Source organism: Pezoporus occidentalis, unplaced genomic scaffold, assembly GCF_034315485.1.
Source record: "Pezoporus occidentalis ecotype Australia unplaced genomic scaffold, CSIRO_AGI_Poc_V1 ctg190, whole genome shotgun sequence".
NCBI classification, from domain to species: Eukaryota; Metazoa; Chordata; class Aves; order Psittaciformes; family Psittacidae; genus Pezoporus; species Pezoporus occidentalis.
In genome coordinates, this window is record NW_026913749.1 from 26,230 (window position 1) to 44,618 (window position 18,389).

General features: G+C 66.1%; 3 protein-coding genes across 4 annotated transcripts; 1 reads left to right on the plus strand and 2 right to left on the minus strand.

Moving 5' to 3' along the window:
- On the minus strand, positions 1-2,858 carry ACTG1 (actin gamma 1). Its single transcript, XM_062616879.1, has 6 exons — positions 2,708-2,858; positions 2,248-2,380; positions 1,923-2,162; positions 1,158-1,596; positions 893-1,074; positions 1-807 (listed from the first exon to the last, which is right to left on the minus strand). Exons 2-6 carry the CDS (start codon positions 2,368-2,370, stop codon positions 664-666), a joined length of 1,128 nt encoding a protein of 375 aa, XP_062472863.1. The 5' UTR covers positions 2,371-2,380; positions 2,708-2,858; the 3' UTR covers positions 1-663.
- Positions 2,859-6,635: 3,777 nt separating this feature from the next.
- On the plus strand, positions 6,636-9,317 carry FSCN2 (fascin actin-bundling protein 2, retinal). The gene is made up of 5 exons (XM_062616880.1): positions 6,636-7,462; positions 8,423-8,579; positions 8,652-8,773; positions 8,853-9,020; positions 9,111-9,317. Exons 1-5 carry the CDS (start codon positions 6,640-6,642, stop codon positions 9,314-9,316), a joined length of 1,476 nt encoding a protein of 491 aa, XP_062472864.1. The 5' UTR covers positions 6,636-6,639; the 3' UTR covers position 9,317.
- Positions 9,318-9,827: 510 nt separating this feature from the next.
- FAAP100 (FA core complex associated protein 100) lies at positions 9,828-18,285 on the minus strand. 2 transcript variants are annotated; one of them, XM_062616881.1, is made up of 10 exons: positions 18,096-18,285; positions 17,492-17,682; positions 16,575-16,693; positions 15,346-16,310; positions 14,147-14,297; positions 12,798-13,579; positions 12,292-12,428; positions 11,162-11,278; positions 10,665-10,751; positions 9,828-10,556 (listed from the first exon to the last, which is right to left on the minus strand). In XM_062616881.1, the coding sequence occupies exons 1-10, from the start codon at positions 18,283-18,285 to the stop codon at positions 10,431-10,433; spliced, it is 2,865 nt and encodes a 954-aa protein (XP_062472865.1). In that variant the 3' UTR covers positions 9,828-10,430. The 2 variants fall into 2 exon arrangements, 1 of the variants encoding a protein (XP_062472865.1); XR_009964408.1 differs by lacking the exon at positions 9,828-10,556 and having other exon boundaries at positions 10,720-10,751; positions 12,281-12,428.
- Positions 18,286-18,389: the final 104 nt, after the last annotated feature.

Genomic DNA, 18,389 nt, shown 5'->3' on the forward strand with positions numbered 1-18,389 from the left:
TGGAGTTTACTGCAGCTGGTTTATTTCCGTACACGATGAGGTGGTTTGTGGGCATTACAATTTCTCAACTTCCCCGATGACTCGGTTACAAATTTTGGTTTCCTACCGTCATGTGTGAGAACAATTAAGGCAACGTACAAAAATCTGACATAAATTAAAACGATGCGGAAAATTTACAGGTGTAAATGCAAAGTTTCAGCAACTCAAGTTGAGGAACCTCAGCCCCGTGATGTGGGGTGGGATGCGGGTGGGGAAGGAGGAGGAGGAGGAGGATGAAGGCTGGTTCGTAAGGCTCGGATGCGATATGTTTTCCCAACCTTGCTAGAACGGCAGCGACAGAGGTGAATTCCCGATGGACTCCTACCAGCCTCTACAGGGAATCTGGAATATCCACACACTGGATGCATGGCAGCTCTGCCCCCCAATACCCTGTACGCAGCGGGGCGGCGCGGTGGGCCGATGGGTACAGGGTATTATTGGCTGACTCGAGTAACAAGGGTCAAGTCAAGCGAGAGCTCGACCATCCAGTGCCGGCTGCGGTGTCCGAGGGCGGGTGCTGTTGCAGAAGGCTTATTCCAGTTGTAGGAGGCTGGCATGAGGTGTGTGGGCTTTGCCTGGGCACACAGACACGAGTGCCACCCGCGCGGCACCGCCGCAGTCCCATTAGAAGCATTTACGGTGGACGATGGAGGGGCCGGACTCGTCGTACTCCTGCTTGCTGATCCACATCTGCTGGAAGGTGGAGAGCGAGGCCAGGATGGAGCCGCCGATCCACACCGAGTACTTGCGCTCCGGAGGGGCGATGATCTGCAGGAGGAGAGGAGCGGTCAGGGTGGAGTGGCCTTCCTCTCCCTGCGAGGACCAGGCCAGCCCACCACAGAGCATCCCTTACCTTGATCTTCATCGTGCTGGGCGCCAGGGCTGTGATCTCCTTCTGCATCCTGTCGGCGATGCCGGGGTACATGGTGGTGCCTCCAGACAGCACCGTGTTGGCATACAGGTCCTTTCGGATGTCAACGTCACACTTCATGATGGAGTTGAATGTGGTCTCGTGGATGCCGCAGGACTCCATGCCTGGGGAAGGAGAGTTGCAAGCTCATTAGCACCCATGCTGCGCCTCGCTCTGGCAACGCTAGCCCCACGTGACCCACACCTACCCAGGAAGGAAGGCTGGAAAAGGGCTTCGGGACACCGGAACCTCTCGTTGCCAATGGTGATGACCTGGCCGTCAGGCAGCTCATAGCTCTTCTCCAAGGAGGAGGAGGAGGCAGCGGTGGCCATCTCCTGCTCGAAGTCCAGCGCGACGTAGCAGAGCTTCTCCTTGATGTCACGGACAATTTCCCTTTCGGCTGTGGTGGTGAAGCTGTAGCCCCTCTCTGTCAGGATCTTCATGAGGTAGTCTGTCAGGTCACGGCCGGCCAAGTCCAGACGCAGGATGGCGTGGGGCAGAGCATAACCCTCGTAGATGGGGACGGTGTGGGTGACACCATCTCCAGAGTCCATAACAATACCAGTGGTACGACCAGAGGCATAGAGGGACAGCACAGCCTGGATGGCCACGTACATGGCTGGGGTGTTGAAGGTCTCAAACATGATCTGGGAAAGGAAAGGATAAAGAAGCCAATGAGCACCAAGTAACGACACGGTGGCCACTCAGCCTCCCCCGTTAGAACACGCATGCTGACATGCACAAAATTAAGCTAAAACCACGGTGTGTGAAGGGAAAACGCAAAGACCGCAGGCAGAAAACACAAAACGAAAGAAACCTGAGGCGTCAAGGAAGAAATGCCACGAGTACAGAGCCCTGAAAACGGCGGGAGAGAAAACAAAAAGAACCAAACTCAGGGTTGAGATGTAACAAAAGGAGGGTCGGGAACAAAGATGAGAGCCGGGGCGGGGACCGGCGGGCAGGGAGCCGGTACCTGCGTCATCTTCTCTCTGTTGGCCTTGGGGTTGAGGGGAGCCTCGGTGAGCAGCACGGGGTGCTCCTCGGGGGCCACGCGCAGCTCGTTGTAGAAGGTGTGGTGCCAGATCTTCTCCATGTCATCCCAGTTGGTGACGATGCCGTGCTCGATGGGGTACTTCAGCGTGAGGATCCCTCTCTTGCTCTGGGCCTCGTCCCCCACGTAGCTGTCCTTCTGCCCCATGCCCACCATGACGCCCTGGGGAAACCAAGGGTGAGTCAGCACCCGCCCAGCGCCAGCACCGCCCCGGCCCTCCCTCCCCTCCGCTCCCCTCCCCGCCTACCTGGTGCCGGGGGCGCCCGACGATGGACGGGAACACGGCGCGGGGGGCGTCGTCCCCGGCGAACCCGGCCTTGCACATGCCGGAGCCGTTGTCGATGACGAGGGCGGCGATCTCCTCTTCCATGGCGGGCGCTCTGCGGCGGCAGAACCCGGTCAGCGACCCCGCAACCGGGAGAGGCCCGGCCCCGAACCCCCCCCCCCGGCTGCTGTTTGAATCGCCCGCGCCCTGACGTCACCCGCCGCCGCCACCAATCGCGTCCCACCCCACAGCGGCCCGTTCAAGCGGGCGAGACCATTCCATTGCGGTGCGGGGGGGAAAGGGGGGGGGGATACACGGGACGCGACCCGGGCACAGCCAACCCCGGGTGCGGGGGGGGACCGAACCCGCCGGCCCCGGTGGGTGCAGGGGAAGGGGCTGCGGTGCTGGGGCGAGCCCCGGTGCGGCGGGGCCGGTGCGGTACCTGTGCGGGGGAAGCTGCTCTCGGCGCTGCGCAGACGCTGCCGCGGGTTCCGCTGCCGCCGGCTGAGTGAGACCGCCCGGCTCCCAGCCCCACGCTTTTATACTCAGAGGGCGGCGGCTCCGCCCACCCGGCCGAGAACATCGCCATATATGGAGATCTTTCAGAAACAAGCCTTCTCATTGGCTGCTACGGACAAGGCCACGTGGGGCGGCTGCCGGGCTGCCCCCGCCCCGCGCACCCCGGAACCTGCATGGGTTTCTTTTGGGGGGGGGGGGGGCGGCGGCGACCCCCGGCCCCGGTGGGGACCCCCCCCCCCTTCCCCCCCCAGGGCAGGGCCCGGGTCCATCCGGTACCACCGGGTCCAGCCCCGAGCCCCGGCGGTGGCACCGGCAGTGCCCCCCCCCCCCCGACACCCGGTGCCCCCTGGGCAGCACGTGCAGCGCCGCGGGCAGCACGTGTACCCCACCGACGGCACCCATGGCACCCATAGCACCCACCGACGGCACCCATGGCACCCACCAACAGCACCCATGGCACCCATGGCACCCATAGCACCCATGGCACCCACCGACGGCACCCATGGCACCCACCAACAGCATCCATGGCACCCATAGCACCCACCAATGGCACGCATGGCACCCATGGCACCCACCGACGGCACCCCTGGCACCCCTAGCACCCACCGATGGCACCCATGGCACCCATAGCACCCACTGACGGCACCCATGGCACCCACCAACAGCACCCATGGCACCCATGGCACTCACTGACGGCACCCATGGCACCCATAGCACCCATGGCACCCATGGCACCCATAGAACACATAGAACACATAGCACCCATAGCACCCATAGAACCCATAGAACCCATGGCACCCATGGCACCCATAGCACCCACTGACGGCACCCATGGCACCCACCGACGGCACCCATGGCACCCATGGCACTCACTGACGGCACCCATGGCACCCATAGCACCCACTGACAGCACCCATGGCACCCACCGACGGCATCCATGGCACCCACCGACGGCATTCATATCACCCACCGATGGCACCCATGGCACCCATAGCACCCACCAACAGCACCCATAGCACCTACCGATGGCACCCATAGCACCCACCGACAGCACCCATGGCACCCATAGCACCCACTGATGGCACCCATGGCACCCATAGCAGCCACCGATGGCACCCATAGCACCCACCCATGGCACCCATGGCACCCATAGCACCCACTGATGGCACCCATGGCACCCATAGCACAGGGAGTCCCTGAGCCCTGCACACCCCCAGCAGCACTGCGCCTCCATTGCACCCGCACCGGTCCCATCCTGGCATCAGCATCCCGCAGCCATAAGCACCCTCTGCCCATCGCGCCTGTAGACGGGCCGTGATGCTGGAGCGACACCCAGCACCCTGCAGGTAGCACCCTGCACCCTATAGACAGCAATCCGCACCCCATAGCAGCGCCCTGCACCCCGGCAGTGCCACGGCACCACACAGCCAGCACCAGGCACCCCAAAAGCCCTCATCCTCAGCTCCAGCACTGCCGTGCACCCAGTGATAGCACTGGCACCCCACAACTGCTGCTGTGCACCCCATGGGTGGCACCCTGGCCATGGCCAACACCAGAGCCTGGCAGCCTGGGCCCCTCCTCATGTCTGAGGTCTCCGGCTTCATCCTGGGGTACCCTGGGCTGTGTCACCCCCACTGCTGCCGGTGTCACGGCATGGCTCAGCCCAATGCACCGTGCCAGAGCCCCCTGCCAATGCTGGGTATCCAAGTGCCATGCCAGGCAGCCACAGGGCACAACAGAGCCCCACGTGCCATCCTGGCAGCCCCTTGGTGCTGCTGGGTGCTGACCCGGGCAGCTCCTGGCCTTGCCATCACTGACTCCCATGGGATGCCCAGCACCGCTTGGGGGCAAAGCTCCCCAGCTCCGGTGTCCCTGCAGGCCCCGGTGCTGCCGGTGGCCGAGCCCGGTGTGAAGGGGTCACCGGTGCCACAGCAGCAGAGCGGGGATGTCGGGATGCGGGTGCCAGCAGGATGCGGGGGTCCCGGCACGGCTTGAAGGGTCTCACACCCCCGGTGGGCTGCGGTGGGCTTGGGCCAGGATCCAGCTCCTAGGGGCTGTGCAGGTGACGGCTGCATCCCATTACTCCCATCCCAGGGTGCAGGGACCCGGTGGAGCCCCCCGGGGCACCCATTACCGGCGGTCCCTGTGCGGGGACATTGGGGGGTCCGGGGCACCCACAGCGTGTGTGGGGAGACACAAGCGCGGGTCGGGACCGGTGACACCGGGGATGGGCGGCGGGGAGGCGGGGGGGGACCCGCTGCTTCCTCCTGCCCAAACACGGCGGCCGCTGGGGCAGGGCCGGGCCGGCGGTGCCCGTATTAGGAGCGATGGGGCCGGTGGGTGCGGGAGGAGGAGGAGGAGGAGGAGGAGGAGGAGGAGGAGGAGGAGGAAGGCGCCGCGCCCCGCCCGTCGCCGCGGTGATGCGGTCACGCACACACACACACACACACACACCCGGTCCCGTCCCCTCCCGTCGTCACGGTGACGGCCGGGACGGGTGTTGGCGCAGGGAGGGGTGACGGGAGGGGTACCCGATACCCCGCACCCCTGAGCGCCCCCAGAGCCCCGGCATCCCCCATCCCTTTGGGCCGGTGTTGGATGGAGCCGGGCTGGGGGCACCCTCGTGATGCTCGCACAGGGGGGGCTGTCGTGAGCATGTGGGGTCTCAAAGCCACCCCCCCCCCAAAGCAGGGAGAGATGCAGAGGGGGGTCCGGGTGTCCCCAGCTCAAGGGGATGAAGGCACCGGCTGTGGTTGTGGGGCAGAGCCCAAACGAACCCCTCCAAAGGGAACCTGGCCCCCATGGCGGGGGACTGGGGGGGGGGGGCAACATGTACAAATGCAGCTCCTGGAGGCTCAGTGCTGATGGGCACCCACCGAGACCCAGCGCTGCCAGACCCCACCAGCTGCCCACAGATGCCCACAGCCCCTCCGCAGGACCCTGACCCACTTATCCCCCCCCATCCCGAAAGCTGACCCGTATCCGTTTCACTGGGGGTCAGTTACACCGCGCCGGGCTCGGGTATCACCACGGCCGGGGGGGGGGGCTGAGGGAGGCTCGGCCATGAAATAGTGATGAGGTACCCAACCCCCGGGGTTGCTGCGGAACAATAACCGGTGCTGCGCTGACACCGGAGCCATCGCTGCGGCACAACAGCATCACCGCGGCCAGGGGTGGGATGGGGGTCTGAGCGCTTCGGGGTGGCCAAAGGCTCTCCTTAGGTGCCTACGGTGGAGCGTGGTCAAAGCTGGAGGCCGGGCTGAGGGGAAGGCACAGTGGGGACCGTCCCCTCCTGTCCCCTCAGGCAGCACCCGCACCACCGCCATGAGCTGCACCCAGGCTCAGCCCTGTGGCGCTGGAGATGGAGGGTCCCCACCATCACCGCTGTGGGCTCTTGGAAGGGGGAGAAGCAGCCATGACCCCGATCCGGAGCCCCAGGAGGGATTTGGTGCTAACAGGACAGATGGAGGCCGAGGGCCCCAAAGCAGGATAAAAGGTTTAAACTAATCAAAATGCCTGGCTAATTGGTAAAGGCGCTTATGGGCAGGGCGGGAGGCGGCGCGGCTGGAGGTGACCGCTGCTCAATCAGAGGGGCCGGTAACCTTAACCCGCCGGGAACGGATACGCCGGATCGAGTTCCCACACCAGTTTTCCACCCGCGGCTCCGTGGCAGGAGAGCCGAGGCCGCGGGGACGGACGGTGGCCGGGGGCTGCCGTGGTGGCCGGTTCCGGCAGCCCCGGCGCTCGCCGCAATCTGGCCGGGTTTTATAACCCCATAGCGGCCGATCAACCGGCACCGGGGCACCGCAGCCGTCCCCAGGGCTCGGCAGGGCCGGGGGAACGCCCCCGCCGAAGATGCCAACGAATGGGATCCACCAGGTCCTCAAGATCCAGTTCGGGTTGATCAACTGCGAGAGCCGGTACCTGACGGCGGAGAGCTTCGGCTACAAGGTGAACGCCTCGGCGCCCAGCCTGAAGCGCAAACAGATCTGGACGCTGGAGCAGGATGAGGCCGACAGCTCCGTCGTCTTCCTCAAGAGCCACTTGGGCCGGTACCTGGGCGCTGACAAGGACGGGAAGGTGCGGTGCGAGGCCGAGCAGCCGGGCCGGGACGAGCGCTTCAGCATCATCACGCAGTCGGACGGGCGCTGGGCGCTGCAGTCGGCGCCGCACCGGCGCTTCTTCGGCGGCTGCCAGGACCGCCTGTCCTGCTTCGCGCCCAGCGTGACGGAGGGCGAGCTCTGGACCGTGCACTTGGCCATGCACCCCCAGGCCAACCTGCTCAGCGTCAGCCGCCGCCGCTACGCCCACCTCAGCGCCCACGAGGACGAGATCGCCACCGACAGCAACCTGCCCTGGGGGGTGGACGCGCTCATCACCCTCTGCTTCCAGGACAAGAAGTACAGCCTGCGCACGGCCGACGAGCGCTACCTGCGCTGCGACGGGACCCTGGTGCCCGAGCCCGGCGCCCGCACCGGCTACACCCTCGAGTTCAAGGCGGGCAAGCTGGCCTTCAAGGACTGCGACGGCAAATACCTGACACCCACCGGGCCCACCGGGACCCTCAAGTCCGGCCGCAGCTCCAAGCCGGGCAAAGACGAACTCTTCGACCTGGAGGAGAGCCACCCGCAGGTTGTGTTCACCGCGGCCAACGGCAGATACGTCTCCATCCGGCAGGGTAAGCGCCGCCGGCCCCATGGGAGCCCCAGGGAGCGGCTCCCACCCCCTGGGAACCCCGCTATGGGAGGAGAGCCTGCAATGACCACCCCATAGCTGTTCCCCAGGGATATGGGGCACCCCAGTGCTGCTGCTGCGCTGGGGAGGCTGCAGCTGAGGGCTGGGGGGGCTGTGGCCAGAGCAGAATGGGGCTGTGCCGGGCTCCATAGGTGTGTGTGTGTGCAGCCAGGGCTCCATGGGTGTGTATAGGTTTGCATAGCGGGGTGTGTTTGTGTGCAGAGCTCCATGTGTGGGTTTAGGGCTGTGTGTGGGTGCACCGGGCTCACAGGGAGGGTGCACACGTGTGTGTACAGAGCGAGCAGGGCTGCACGCGATGCATGCATTTGCATGCACAGCCCATACGTGTTTATGCATGGCCATTGCGGTGTGTGCACAGCTCTGTGCCGCCCATGTGTGCGTGTGCAGGGCTCATCCCGGGCTGGTGCACGTGTGTTTGCGTGTGCACACGCATGCAGGGCTCTGCTCAGTGCCACGGAGGTGTGTGCATGTGTTTGCACACACAGAGACACGCGTGTCCTGGCGTGGGGCTGTTTGGCACCAGGGGCAGGCAGCAGGAGGGGTTGGTTGTGCAGAACCATGCCCGTGGGCAGACCCCTCCATGGGGTGCCTGGCACAGGCCATGGCTGCGCCAAGGCCTCCGGAGCCCATGAGGGTCCCCATGGCTGTGCCGTGCCCCCGGCTGCCCCAGCACCGCGCTGCCCCTTTGCCAAGCAGCTTAGGGCCGGGTGGCAGTGTCGGGCAGGCTATAAATAGGGAATTGTGCGGCGCGGCGCTGGCCAGATGGACCCGCGGCAATCAGCTTACCCAGCCCAATTAGCACGGTTGTTCATAGAGGGATTTACCAGCGAGGGGGGAACGTGGCCGCAGCGTGGCCGGTGCCAACGTCCCCTCCTGCCCGCAGGCATCAACGTGTCGGCAAACCAGGATGAGGAGCTGAACCACGAGACCTTCCAGCTCCAGATCGACCGCGACACCAACAAGTGCAGCCTGCACACCAACACCGGCAGCTACTGGACCCTCGTGGCCCATGGGGGCATCCAGGCTGTGGCTACCGAAGTGTGAGTGGTGCCAGGGGCTGGGGCTGGGGTTGGGTACAGGGGCTCCCGGCTCACGCTCCCCCCCTTCACCAGCGCTGCCAACACCATGTTCGACATCGAGTGGCGCGGGCGGCGCGTGGCCCTGCGCGCCAGCAACGGCCGCTACGTCTGCACCAAGAGGAACGGGCAGCTCGCGGCTGTCAGTGATGCCGTGGGTAAGTGCTGGGGTGGGGATGGGGTTATGGGGGGGGGTGTCCAACACCCCAGGGTGCTCAAGGCCGGGCTCCCGCGCAGGGGAGGATGAGGAGTTCACGCTGAAGCTGATCAACCGCCCCATGCTGGTGCTGCGGGGCGAGCACGGCTTCGTCTGCTACCACCGCGGCTCCAACCTGCTTGACTCCAACCGCTCCGTCTACGACGTCTTCCACATCAGCTTCAGCGACGGCGCCTACCAGATCCGAGGTGGGTGATGGGGACGATGCTATTGGGGTTGGGGTGGGGGTACCACAGGCCCTGCCAGACGCCACCAACAGCCCCGGGGGGCTCCCGCAGGCCAGGGGGGCAAGTTCTGGTACGTGGCGAGCAGCGGGGCCGTGTGCAGCGATGGGGACCTCTCCGAGGATTTCTTCTTCGAGTTCCGGGAGCGGGGCCGCGTCGCCATCAAAGCCAAGAACGGGCGGTACCTGCGCGGGGACCCGGCCGGCTCCCTGCGTGCCGACAGCGACTCCGTGCTGCGCGCCACGCTCTGGGAGTACTGACCCACGGGGGCTGCCACCGGCACCGGCCCCGGCCCCATCCGTGGCAGCTCTGTGCCCGGTCCCTCTCGGCTCCTGGCATTAAACTCAGTTTGGATCGCACCAGGGCAGCGCCGCGTCCTCCCACCTGCAGCACCCAGGTTCCCGTCCCCATCCCTGTCCCCAAGACTGAGTCCCGACACCCCAGGGAAAGGGCCAATCCTATTGCCACATCCCACCCCTGCCACTGCTCTAGGACATGGGGACACTCAGGCTGCTGCAGGCAGAGCTGCCAGGCTTGGCGGGGGCACAGGGCTGGGGGTCCCATGCGGCAGCTGGGGCTGGGGGCTCAGCCACACAAACCCACTGCCACACTGGGAACCGGAGGGGAGGGACTGGGAACCGGAGCATGGAGGCACTGGGATGCCCATGGCCCCTCTGCCAGGCCGGGGGAGCAGGAGGGGACGGCAGTGGCAGCACCGCAGGGAGCTGGCAGGGCCCCGCTTGAGATGGAAAGGAAAGAGACGGGCACTGGTGAGCGGCACGATCGATTTCATGGCAGACGACAGAGTTACAGACACTGGAGCGGGGCGGGGAAGGACCGGGCCAAACCCCGCGGCCCCGCCACGGAAACACGGGATCCTTTATAGAAACAACGGGGGAGCGGAACCCCCCTCCCCTGCCCAGCAGAAAACGGGGCTCCCCCGGGGCGGGCGCCCGCTGGGCACCCTGGCACAGCACCCTGTTTGTCCTGATCCTGAAAGGCAAGGCGGGCCGGGGGCACAGCCCGCGGCGCGGCGCGGCACGGCCGGGAGAGCACTACAACTACCACGGCTAGAACGATCCACGAGACACCACGGCCCCGGAGCTGCCCGCGGGGCGGCAGGACCGGGCTGGGGCCAGCCCAGGAGCCCCCTGGCGCTGCCACCGGAGCCCCGCGACCCTCCGGTGCTGCCAACACGACCACAAAACACACACACACACACACACACACGTGTCCCCACAACCGGGTCACCGCCGCGGCCACCCAGGGCCTCACCGCCTGCCCGGGCTCGCTCCTCCTCCGGTGGGGGTCCCTCCTCGCCGCTGTCCCATGGGCACCCGCCCCGGCCGGCGGGGCTCGGGCTCACCCCGCTGCTCAGAGCAGAACAAGGCTGGGGTTCCGCAGCTGCTGGTAGATCTGGAGGAGCTTCTCTGCCATGGCGGCTCCCTCCTCGCCGTGGGGTGACTGCTCCCGCAGGGTCTGTGCCTCCTTCAGCAGCGTCTGTGCAAAGATGGAGCTTGAGACGGGCGCTGCTTCGGGGGTCCCCGTGGCGTGCACCCCGCGGGGGACGGCGCTGCGCCACGGCGGGGGCCCGGTGCTCCGCCTCACCTCGTGGTTGGCCTGGATCTGGCGCAGGTACTGCATGCGGAGGTCAGGGGCTCCCGAGCCCTGCGCTGCCTGCTCCAGCACCAGCGCCTGTGGGAACGGGGAGCTCTGAGCACCCGGCACCGGGAACCCCGGCTCCGGGCCCGAGGCAAGGCTCCACTTGGCAGCCGTGCTCGCCCCAAGGCCTGGCACCGCGTTGTGCCGGCGCTGAGGCACCTCCGGGACGGCTGCCAGCCCCGCTGCTCGGCTCGGCTGCCAAGCTGACCGGGGTTGTTCCCAGGGCAGGCGGACGGCATTCCCGGTGTTCCAGGCCTCGGGAAGGGAATGGGGTGCACCACGGTCCCACTCCCGAGCCCTGCCAAAAGCCAGGCCCGGCTGCCACATGGTGGTGCCAGAGAAACCTCCCAGAGCACCCGGCTGCAGGCTTTGGCCTCAGGGCTTTGGTGGCCTCGGGGTGCCCCCTGTCCCCCCAGGGCCACGTCTGCAGGGACCGAGCGTACCTGGATGCGCCGGATCACGGCGTGGTGCATCCTGCACATGTCAGCCAAGGACGGGCTCTCCACCAGGATCTCCACGGCCTGGATGGGCCCCGCGGGGCTGAGGTCGTTCATGGACACCTGGGACAGCGAGAACATCCTCAACACCACCACTGCCACAGCGGATGGGGTGAGGGCACCCAGGACCCCTCCCCATGGCACAGGGGTCCCCAAGAGGCTCTTCTCCCCCATCCCTACCCCCAGCAACCCATTTCCTCTCCAGCCTGGAACAGGGAAATGCAGCAGAGATGCTGCCAGCCCAGCTGGGCGCATCAGAGCCCTTGTCCAGCCCCTCTGAGGAGTGTTTGCCCCCAGCCCAGCCCCGGTGGCCATGAGGCTCCAGATGAGCCCTCGCCTGCTCCTTCAGCCAAGGCAGAGCCGGTACCGCAGCCAGCAGAGCAATGGGTCTCACCGGTGCTGCCGGTGGTCAACGGATGCCCGTTCCTGACAAGATGCTGGCTGCCACCCCGGTGGATTTAATCCATCAAGCTCAGCCCAGGCAGAATTAACACTGCCACTGATCACAGTGGTGGTATTGAAGCCCTCAGCCGTGAACCAGCCCAAGCCAGGTCATGGCCCGTGCCAGGCCCCTCGTCATGGGGTCCACCAGGAAAGCCGGGCGGTTTGTGCTTTCCCTCTGTGCTTGGAGGGGGGGATTTTCACATCTCAGAGGGGCTGGGCAAGGGGGGGCCAGGAGCAGGGGCCACACTGCTCCAGTGGAACGCCCATAGCCAAGAGCACCCACAGGGATCCTATGGGCTGGCAAAGGGACGTTGGGAGGGGAGGTGGCACGTGCCAGCAGCCCACTGCCCTGCCTAGCAGGGAAATGAGAATACTGGGGGGGGGCACAAACCCACCTAGAGAGGAAGGGAAGCTGCCACAGCCTTTGGGAAGTCTAGGACTGGGAGAAGAGGACCCCTCGAGCCCCACACACCAGCCCCAGCCCCAGCACACAGCACGCAGCAGACCCCCAGATGACAGCGTGGGGTCAGGGTGTCAAGGCCATCATCACCCAGCTCCTGGCACGAGCGAGGGGGCTGTGGGCTGGAGCTGCTGGGATGGGGAGCTCCTCTGAGGGCTGACCCATTGCTTGCCTCTCGCACGAGCAGCTGCACCTCTCCTCCGGCCGGAGCCGCGCCGCGCACCGAGGTCACGGTCCCGCTGCTCAGCGCCTTGGCCCCGGCGTTCTCTGCCAGCAGCCAGCGCAGCGTGGCACAGCTCAGGGGCACCTCTGCGGACACAGGGCACAAAGAGGAGCTCGTTACAGGGCTGACCAGTGCCCCAGGAGACCCCCCCTGCTGTGGCTGCCCCATCCCTGGCAGTGTTCAAGGCCAGGTTGGACACAGGGGCTTGGAGCAAGCTGCTCTAGTGGAAGGTGTCCCTGCCCGTGGCAGGGGTTGGAGCTGGAGGAGCTTTAAGGTCCCTCTCATCCCAAACCATTCTCTCATTCTCTGATTTCTCCCTTTTCCTCTGAGTAAAAGGGTAAGAAAAGCATTCACCCAGTTGATAAATGGGGGTTGGCTCAGAGGTGCTTTCAAGGCAGCCGGGATGGAAGCGCCTCTGCCCCAGGACATGGGGATGCTCGTCCCCAGGAACCCACCTGAGTCAGAGGCTTTCAGCGCTGTTTTCAGCAGCTCCGAGGACACCCTGATGGACGCTGCCGACGGCGGCAGGTTCCCCTCTCCCGGGGCGGGCGGCTGCTCCTCATCCTTCCCCCCCTTGGGCTCAGTCTGCTCCCGGGACACTTTGAAGAAGGTCTCCACGGGGTCTGGGGGTGCAGGGGCCAGTGGGGAGGGGTCCGTCCCGGGGGGGCTGCTCTTAAAACGCAGGCACTGGAGCATGTCAATGGTGCATTCGCTGAGGGGCAGGCAGATCCCCTCTCTGTCCGGGGAGAGCAGGGGCGAGTCGTCGGGCAGGAAATCATCCAGGGCCTCGGAGGAGTCGGAGCCGCTGCCCAAAATATCCCGTAAACTGTAGTAGAGGGCACAGGAGATGGTCAGAGGCAGGTCCAGCTTGGCGTCGGCAGCAGAGCCGAGGGGCAGCGTCAGCTCCCTCTTGTTGCCAGGGAGGAGCTGGTCGATGGGGAAGGTGAAGGTGGTGGCCGTGTCGGCAGATTCCTCCTCTAAGGCACAGGGGCTGGCCAGGAGCTGAACGCAGAGGGTCCAGCCCTCCTCCAGGCTGTACTCGCTGCAGTTCTCCAGCAGGCAGGAGATGGTGACGGTGTCTCGGAGCAGGAGGCAGCTCCAGTTGGCAGTGACAGTGCAAGCAATGGGCTTCTGGCCTTCTTGGCTGGAGAGCAAAGCCGCGCTCACGTTCATCACCTGGTTCAGGCTGGCCAGGGCTCGGTTCTTTTGGTCCACTGCTTTCTTCAGGAAGGAAACTCTGCAAGGACAAAGAGTCAGAGCTGAAACAGGAGCAGGGATGACAACAAGGACGCTGGGTCAGCGACAGGAGCACGGCAGGGGCTGGTGACAAAGGGCTTCCGCGCAGACGAGCTGAGCAGCCCCAGCGCCCTGATAGACAGAGGAACTCCCCATCTCCTTCCCCATAGATCCAGGGTGCTCTGCCCGTGAACCCCCAGGCGCGGAGCTGACCGAGGAGCAGCTCCATCCAGCCAGGCCCCGGGAATGCCGCTGCCAAGGGGGAGCTCGGAGCCTCCCTCCCGCTGCAGATGGCCGCGGGGGCCCGCGCCTGCCCTGCCTGTCCCCGCCGGCTTGGCAAGCGCCGGGGTGTCTGGCAGCGCCTGGCACGCTGCCTCTGCCACCTTCTGCTGCTGAGGCTGTAAATACCAGCCTGCCCGCAGCGCCCGGGGAAGGGGGGGCCCTGAGACACTGCTTTTATCCTGTCCTGCGCTCCCAAAGGGAACCTTGGAGCAGGCACGGACAGAGCTCATGGCTGAGGCACAAAAGCTCGGTGCCCGTAAACCCCGCCTCTCGCAGAGCCCTTTACCTCTCCGAGGTGTTGCCGATCCCAGACAGCAGCTCCTTAATCCTCCGGCCAATCTCGGCGGGTGTCAGCTCCACGTCAGGTTCCTCGGGGCTGCATAAGCCACAGGACATGAGGCGGCCTTTGGCAGACAGGGCCAAGAGCTCGGATTCACCTGCGGGCAGAGATGGGGCAGGTCAGGCAACCAGGGAGGGCTGTGAGGGGTCGGGCAGGCAGCCGGGGCTTCCCTGGTGGCTGGAGGGGATGCAGGGGAATGGAGGAGCACAGGATGGCACTGCCTGCCCCAAGGTACCACCTCCATCTGCAGCGGGGTACAACAGAGACAGGACACGGACCACAGCAGCACCTCTGCCCACCTCACACACAGACCCATGAAGGGAAATGCCCCCCCTCATCCCTGTCCTGGCCCCAACAGCCCCGCCGCCCCAGCCATGCTTCCCGGAGCTGCCCGCCCCCAAGCCAAGGCCAGCAGGAGCTGGGGGGGCCGCAGCACGCCGGGAGCCAGCGCTGCCATGCAGGGTCCCCAGCAGCGAGCCACATGCAGCTCTGCAGGCAGCGAGTGGGGCCGGGCGCAGGCAGGGCTGCCTGCCTTGCTCTCACCTGGGTGTCCCAGGAGCCTCTCCTCACTCCCTTGCCTGTTCTGACCCTGCTCGTGCTACCCCGTGCAGGGGGCTCAGCATGGTTACAAGATGCTTTCCCCCTCTCTAGGCACTCTGCTCCCAAAGCAGGGGCTGAGGGCGAGACTGCGCCTTGCTGCACGCCCAGGCTGGGTCAGGCACCGCACACTGCCCTCGCCGGGGCTGGAGGGACGATCAGCACCCACAGCTATGGGGCTGGGGAGCACAGTGCAGGCTCTGAGCCCTGGGTGCAGGCAGCAGCACGGCCGAACCCCCCTTTCCAGAGCGAGCCTTATCCCAGCTCGCTGCAGGGAGCACGAGGGGACAGGCAGGGCCGGTGCCAGCACCGCGACGCCGAGCAGAGAGGGAAGAGCCGGAGCTGGCAGCAGGCCCCGCGCTGGTCCCGAGTCGCTAAGCTCAACACAGAAAGGACTTACAAAAACGAGGGGAGTCAACAAGAACGGGTGGAGGACGGAGCCCAATGAGGACCATGAGAGGAGGGGTGGAGAGGCACGGCCCGGCACAGGCGGCTCTCCTGCCCCGCTCCACCCCACGCCCCAGCGCACGCCCCGCTGCCAGCAGTACCTTCTGACGCCCGAGAAGACAAGGAAAGAGCCACAACGCTACAGATACTTAAACTGGCCGGAGAGAGGACGGGGGGCAGGACGCCGGTGCTGCTCTCCGCGTCCTCGGGGTCGGAGGAGTCGCCCACCCAGTCCAGGTCGACGGCGGAGATGTCCGAGTGGGTGCTGTAGTACATGCGGCTGCCGCTGCCGCAGGCGGCGCACAGGATGGGCCCGCGCAGGCAGTACTCCCTGAGCTCCGGCACCGTGGCCTCCTCCCTCTGATCCGCCTTCACGGCCACCATCTTCCCGTAGTGCCCCACGGCCACCACGCAGTCACAGCCAGCGTCTCCGAAGAGCTGCTCGTCCTCGGCGTCTTCGGCCGCCCTCCGCTCCGTCCTCAAGGCCCCGATGAAGACGATGGGCTCTTCCAAGTGATGGAGGATCTTCACCGGAGGCTCTTGGGTGGAAACGTCGTGGCAGCCGTCAGCGGGAGGCGAGGAGCTGAGGGCTTTCAGCGGCACGGAGCAGAGCTGTCCATCCGGGAAGCCGCACAGGATCATTGGAGACTCCAGCATGGCCACGTCGATCCCAAAGAGCAGGCTGAAGAGGGGCTCCTCCAGCACGAAGCCCCCCGAGCACCACAGCCCCTCCCCGGAGCCCAGGGTGCCTGGGGAGGACGCGCAGCACAGGACGGGCAGGAAGTGGGAGGGGGGCCCGTCGCCCTCGTCGCCGGGTGGGGGGCCGGGACAGAAGGCCACCTCGCTGACCTGCCGGTACGGGGGGTTGTCCTGCTCGGGGCCCTGCAGCTCGTGCAGCTTCATCCACCACTTGCCGTGAGCCTGGGACAAGGTGACGACGAAGTTGTTGAGCAGAGTGAACATGCACAGGCTGGAGTCTGGGAAGATGCAGGCGTCCGAATCCACAGGGAGAACGCCGGAAGGGCAATTGCTTTCTTGGCTGTCACCATCCGTCTGCTCCATTAACCTTCAAGCAAACAGAGAAGAGCTGGCAGCCAAGCCGTGGGGCGAAGCCAGCGCTTCCCTTGGCCGCCTCTCGCCCTGGCCCTCACAAACAGGCTCCCCGCAGCACAGCTTTTAGCATCTGCCACAAGAGCAGTGATCAGCGAGAGCCAGAGCTCCAAAAGCACCCGGTGCCCGCGGGGGCATGGGCAGGGAGAGGGCAATTGCCCCATCCCAGCCATGAGAGGTGGCCCCAGGGCTGACAGCACCGCGGCTGAGAGCCACTCACCTGCTCTGCTGCTCCAGGGACACGCAGTAAATGCCGCTGTGGGCACAGAGGATGTAGAGCTGCCGGGGCTGGGGCAGCAGCTCCATGTGCCAGACCTGCTCGGGGCATCGGTACACAGCCTGGGTGGGAGAGCAGAGAGAAATGTCACCTTCCTGCAGCACCCATGGGGACGGGGCTGCTCCCTACCGCTGTGAGCACCGAGGCAGCCACGAGGCTGGCAGAGCCCTGGCAAAGAAACTCCCAACACAAAGCCAAATCACAGGCATTCTGTCCCGAAAACAAGTGATTTCCAGGGATAAATCTACCCCTGGGCAGCTCCGTGGCTCACGGACACAGCCGAGTGCTCCTGGGTGAGGGGCAGGGGGTCAGGGGGAGGGCTGTGGGCAAGGAGGGAGCTCTGAGGGGAAGGAAAGCAAGGCTCAGAAAGCCGGTCCAGGATCCACTTTCCCAGCAGGAGCACAGCGTGGGAGGCAAACCCTGATCTTACAGCACTGGCTTGCTTAGGAACGAGAATAGGAACAAAAAAAGGCAGCCGGGTACGATGAGCGCTGTTAGTCACAGCAGAGACAATAGCGAAAGCCTCTGGAGGGAGAAATGACAGACACGTCACTCGCCTCGCCGAGGAAGAAAGCCCTTCCCGCTGCAATGCACTGCTCGCCTTGCAGGCTGAGGAGGGGGGCAGAGACAGCAGCAACCCCCCCCATTGCCCCAGAGCCAGGGGACGGGGTCCAGCTGCTGGAGAAGTCACCCCTGGACGGGGGCACCCTGATGGAGGGACCCCAGGAAGGGCTCTGCTGTGGGGATAGGGATGATGCCGGCGTCCTTCACCCTGTCCCGGGGGGACACCGGCCCCGCAGCCCCCTCCAGCACGGGGGGGACACACCGCAGTGTGACCCCCCCCCAACCCCAGCGCTCACCTTCAGCACCTTCCCCTCCTGGTCGTAGACGTAGACGAACTCGCTGCCGTTGGAGAGGTAGATCTCGCTGTCGTGGCACAGCACGCGGGGCTTGCCGGCCGCCAGCCCCCCCGGCGGGCAGCAGAACCCGGCCAGGTAATCCACCCGCGGGCCCACGTGCGCCATGCTGCCGCCAGCCGCTCGCTGCCAGCCTAAGGGAGGGAAGGGGTCAGCCATGGGGGGGCACCCCCGGATCCAAGGGGGTACCGGGGATGGGGACCGGCACTACGGGGGGCGCGCTGAGCACGGGTACCCCATGGCCACTGACAGCACCGGGAGGGTCGGGACCCGGCCCCATAGAGCCCCATAGCCCTGCCTGAGCCCCACAGACCCGCCTGAACCCCATAGCCCCGCCTGAGCCCCACAGCCCCCCCTCACAGATCTACCTGAGCCCCACAGCCCCCCACACCACAGGCCCAGCCCCCCCCCCAGCATCAACCCCACTCCCGCCCCATTTCCCATCCCAGACCCCCTCCCCAGCCCCACACCTCCGCACCCCCCTCCCTCATCCTCCTCATCCTCATCCCCCCCCCTCCCCATCGCCTCCCGGTGGGGCTGCGGGTACCGGGCGGGGGGCGCGGGCGGCTCCGCTTTACGGCTGCGCGGCTGCCGCCGCAATGGGCGGAGAGTTTACGACAAGCCGTAAAGCCGCGAGGGGCGGGCCCGGTACCGGGGGTGTGTAAGGAGTGGGGGGGCACAGAGAGAGGCGAGGCAGGGCTGGCGGCAGCGGCTTTATTGAGGGGGACCCCCCCCATGGCCCCGGGATGGACCCGCCCGGTGCCCGCTGCTATGGCGGGGCACGGGCAGGCCCACGGCGGCGCGGGGGGGCGGCTCCGGTGCCGCGGGCCCGGCTGAGCTG

Excerpts from the sequence above, each read along its gene's own strand:
- ACTG1 (XM_062616879.1), bottom strand. The coding sequence starts at position 2,370 with ATGGAAGAGGAGATCGCCGCCCTCGTCATCGACAACGGCTCCGGCATG. Across the intron at positions 2,163-2,247 it reads TCGGGCGCCCCCGGCACCAG|GGCGTCATGGTGGGCATGGG; the intron begins GTAGGCGGGGAG and ends TGGTTTCCCCAG. Across the intron at positions 1,075-1,157 it reads TTTCCAGCCTTCCTTCCTGG|GCATGGAGTCCTGCGGCATC; the intron begins GTAGGTGTGGGT and ends CTCCTTCCCCAG.
- FSCN2 (XM_062616880.1), top strand. The coding sequence starts at position 6,640 with ATGCCAACGAATGGGATCCACCAGGTCCTCAAGATCCAGTTCGGGTTG. Across the intron at positions 7,463-8,422 it reads ATACGTCTCCATCCGGCAGG|GCATCAACGTGTCGGCAAAC; the intron begins GTAAGCGCCGCC and ends TCCTGCCCGCAG. Across the intron at positions 8,774-8,852 it reads GGCTGTCAGTGATGCCGTGG|GGGAGGATGAGGAGTTCACG; the intron begins GTAAGTGCTGGG and ends GCTCCCGCGCAG.
- FAAP100 (XM_062616881.1), bottom strand. The coding sequence starts at position 18,285 with ATGGGGGGGGTCCCCCTCAATAAAGCCGCTGCCGCCAGCCCTGCCTCG. Across the intron at positions 17,683-18,095 it reads CCGCCCGCGCCCCCCGCCCG|GCTGGCAGCGAGCGGCTGGC; the intron begins GTACCCGCAGCC and ends TCCCTCCCTTAG. Across the intron at positions 11,279-12,291 it reads TGCAGCTGCTCGTGCGAGAG|GTGTCCATGAACGACCTCAG; the intron begins GCAAGCAATGGG and ends TCGCTGTCCCAG.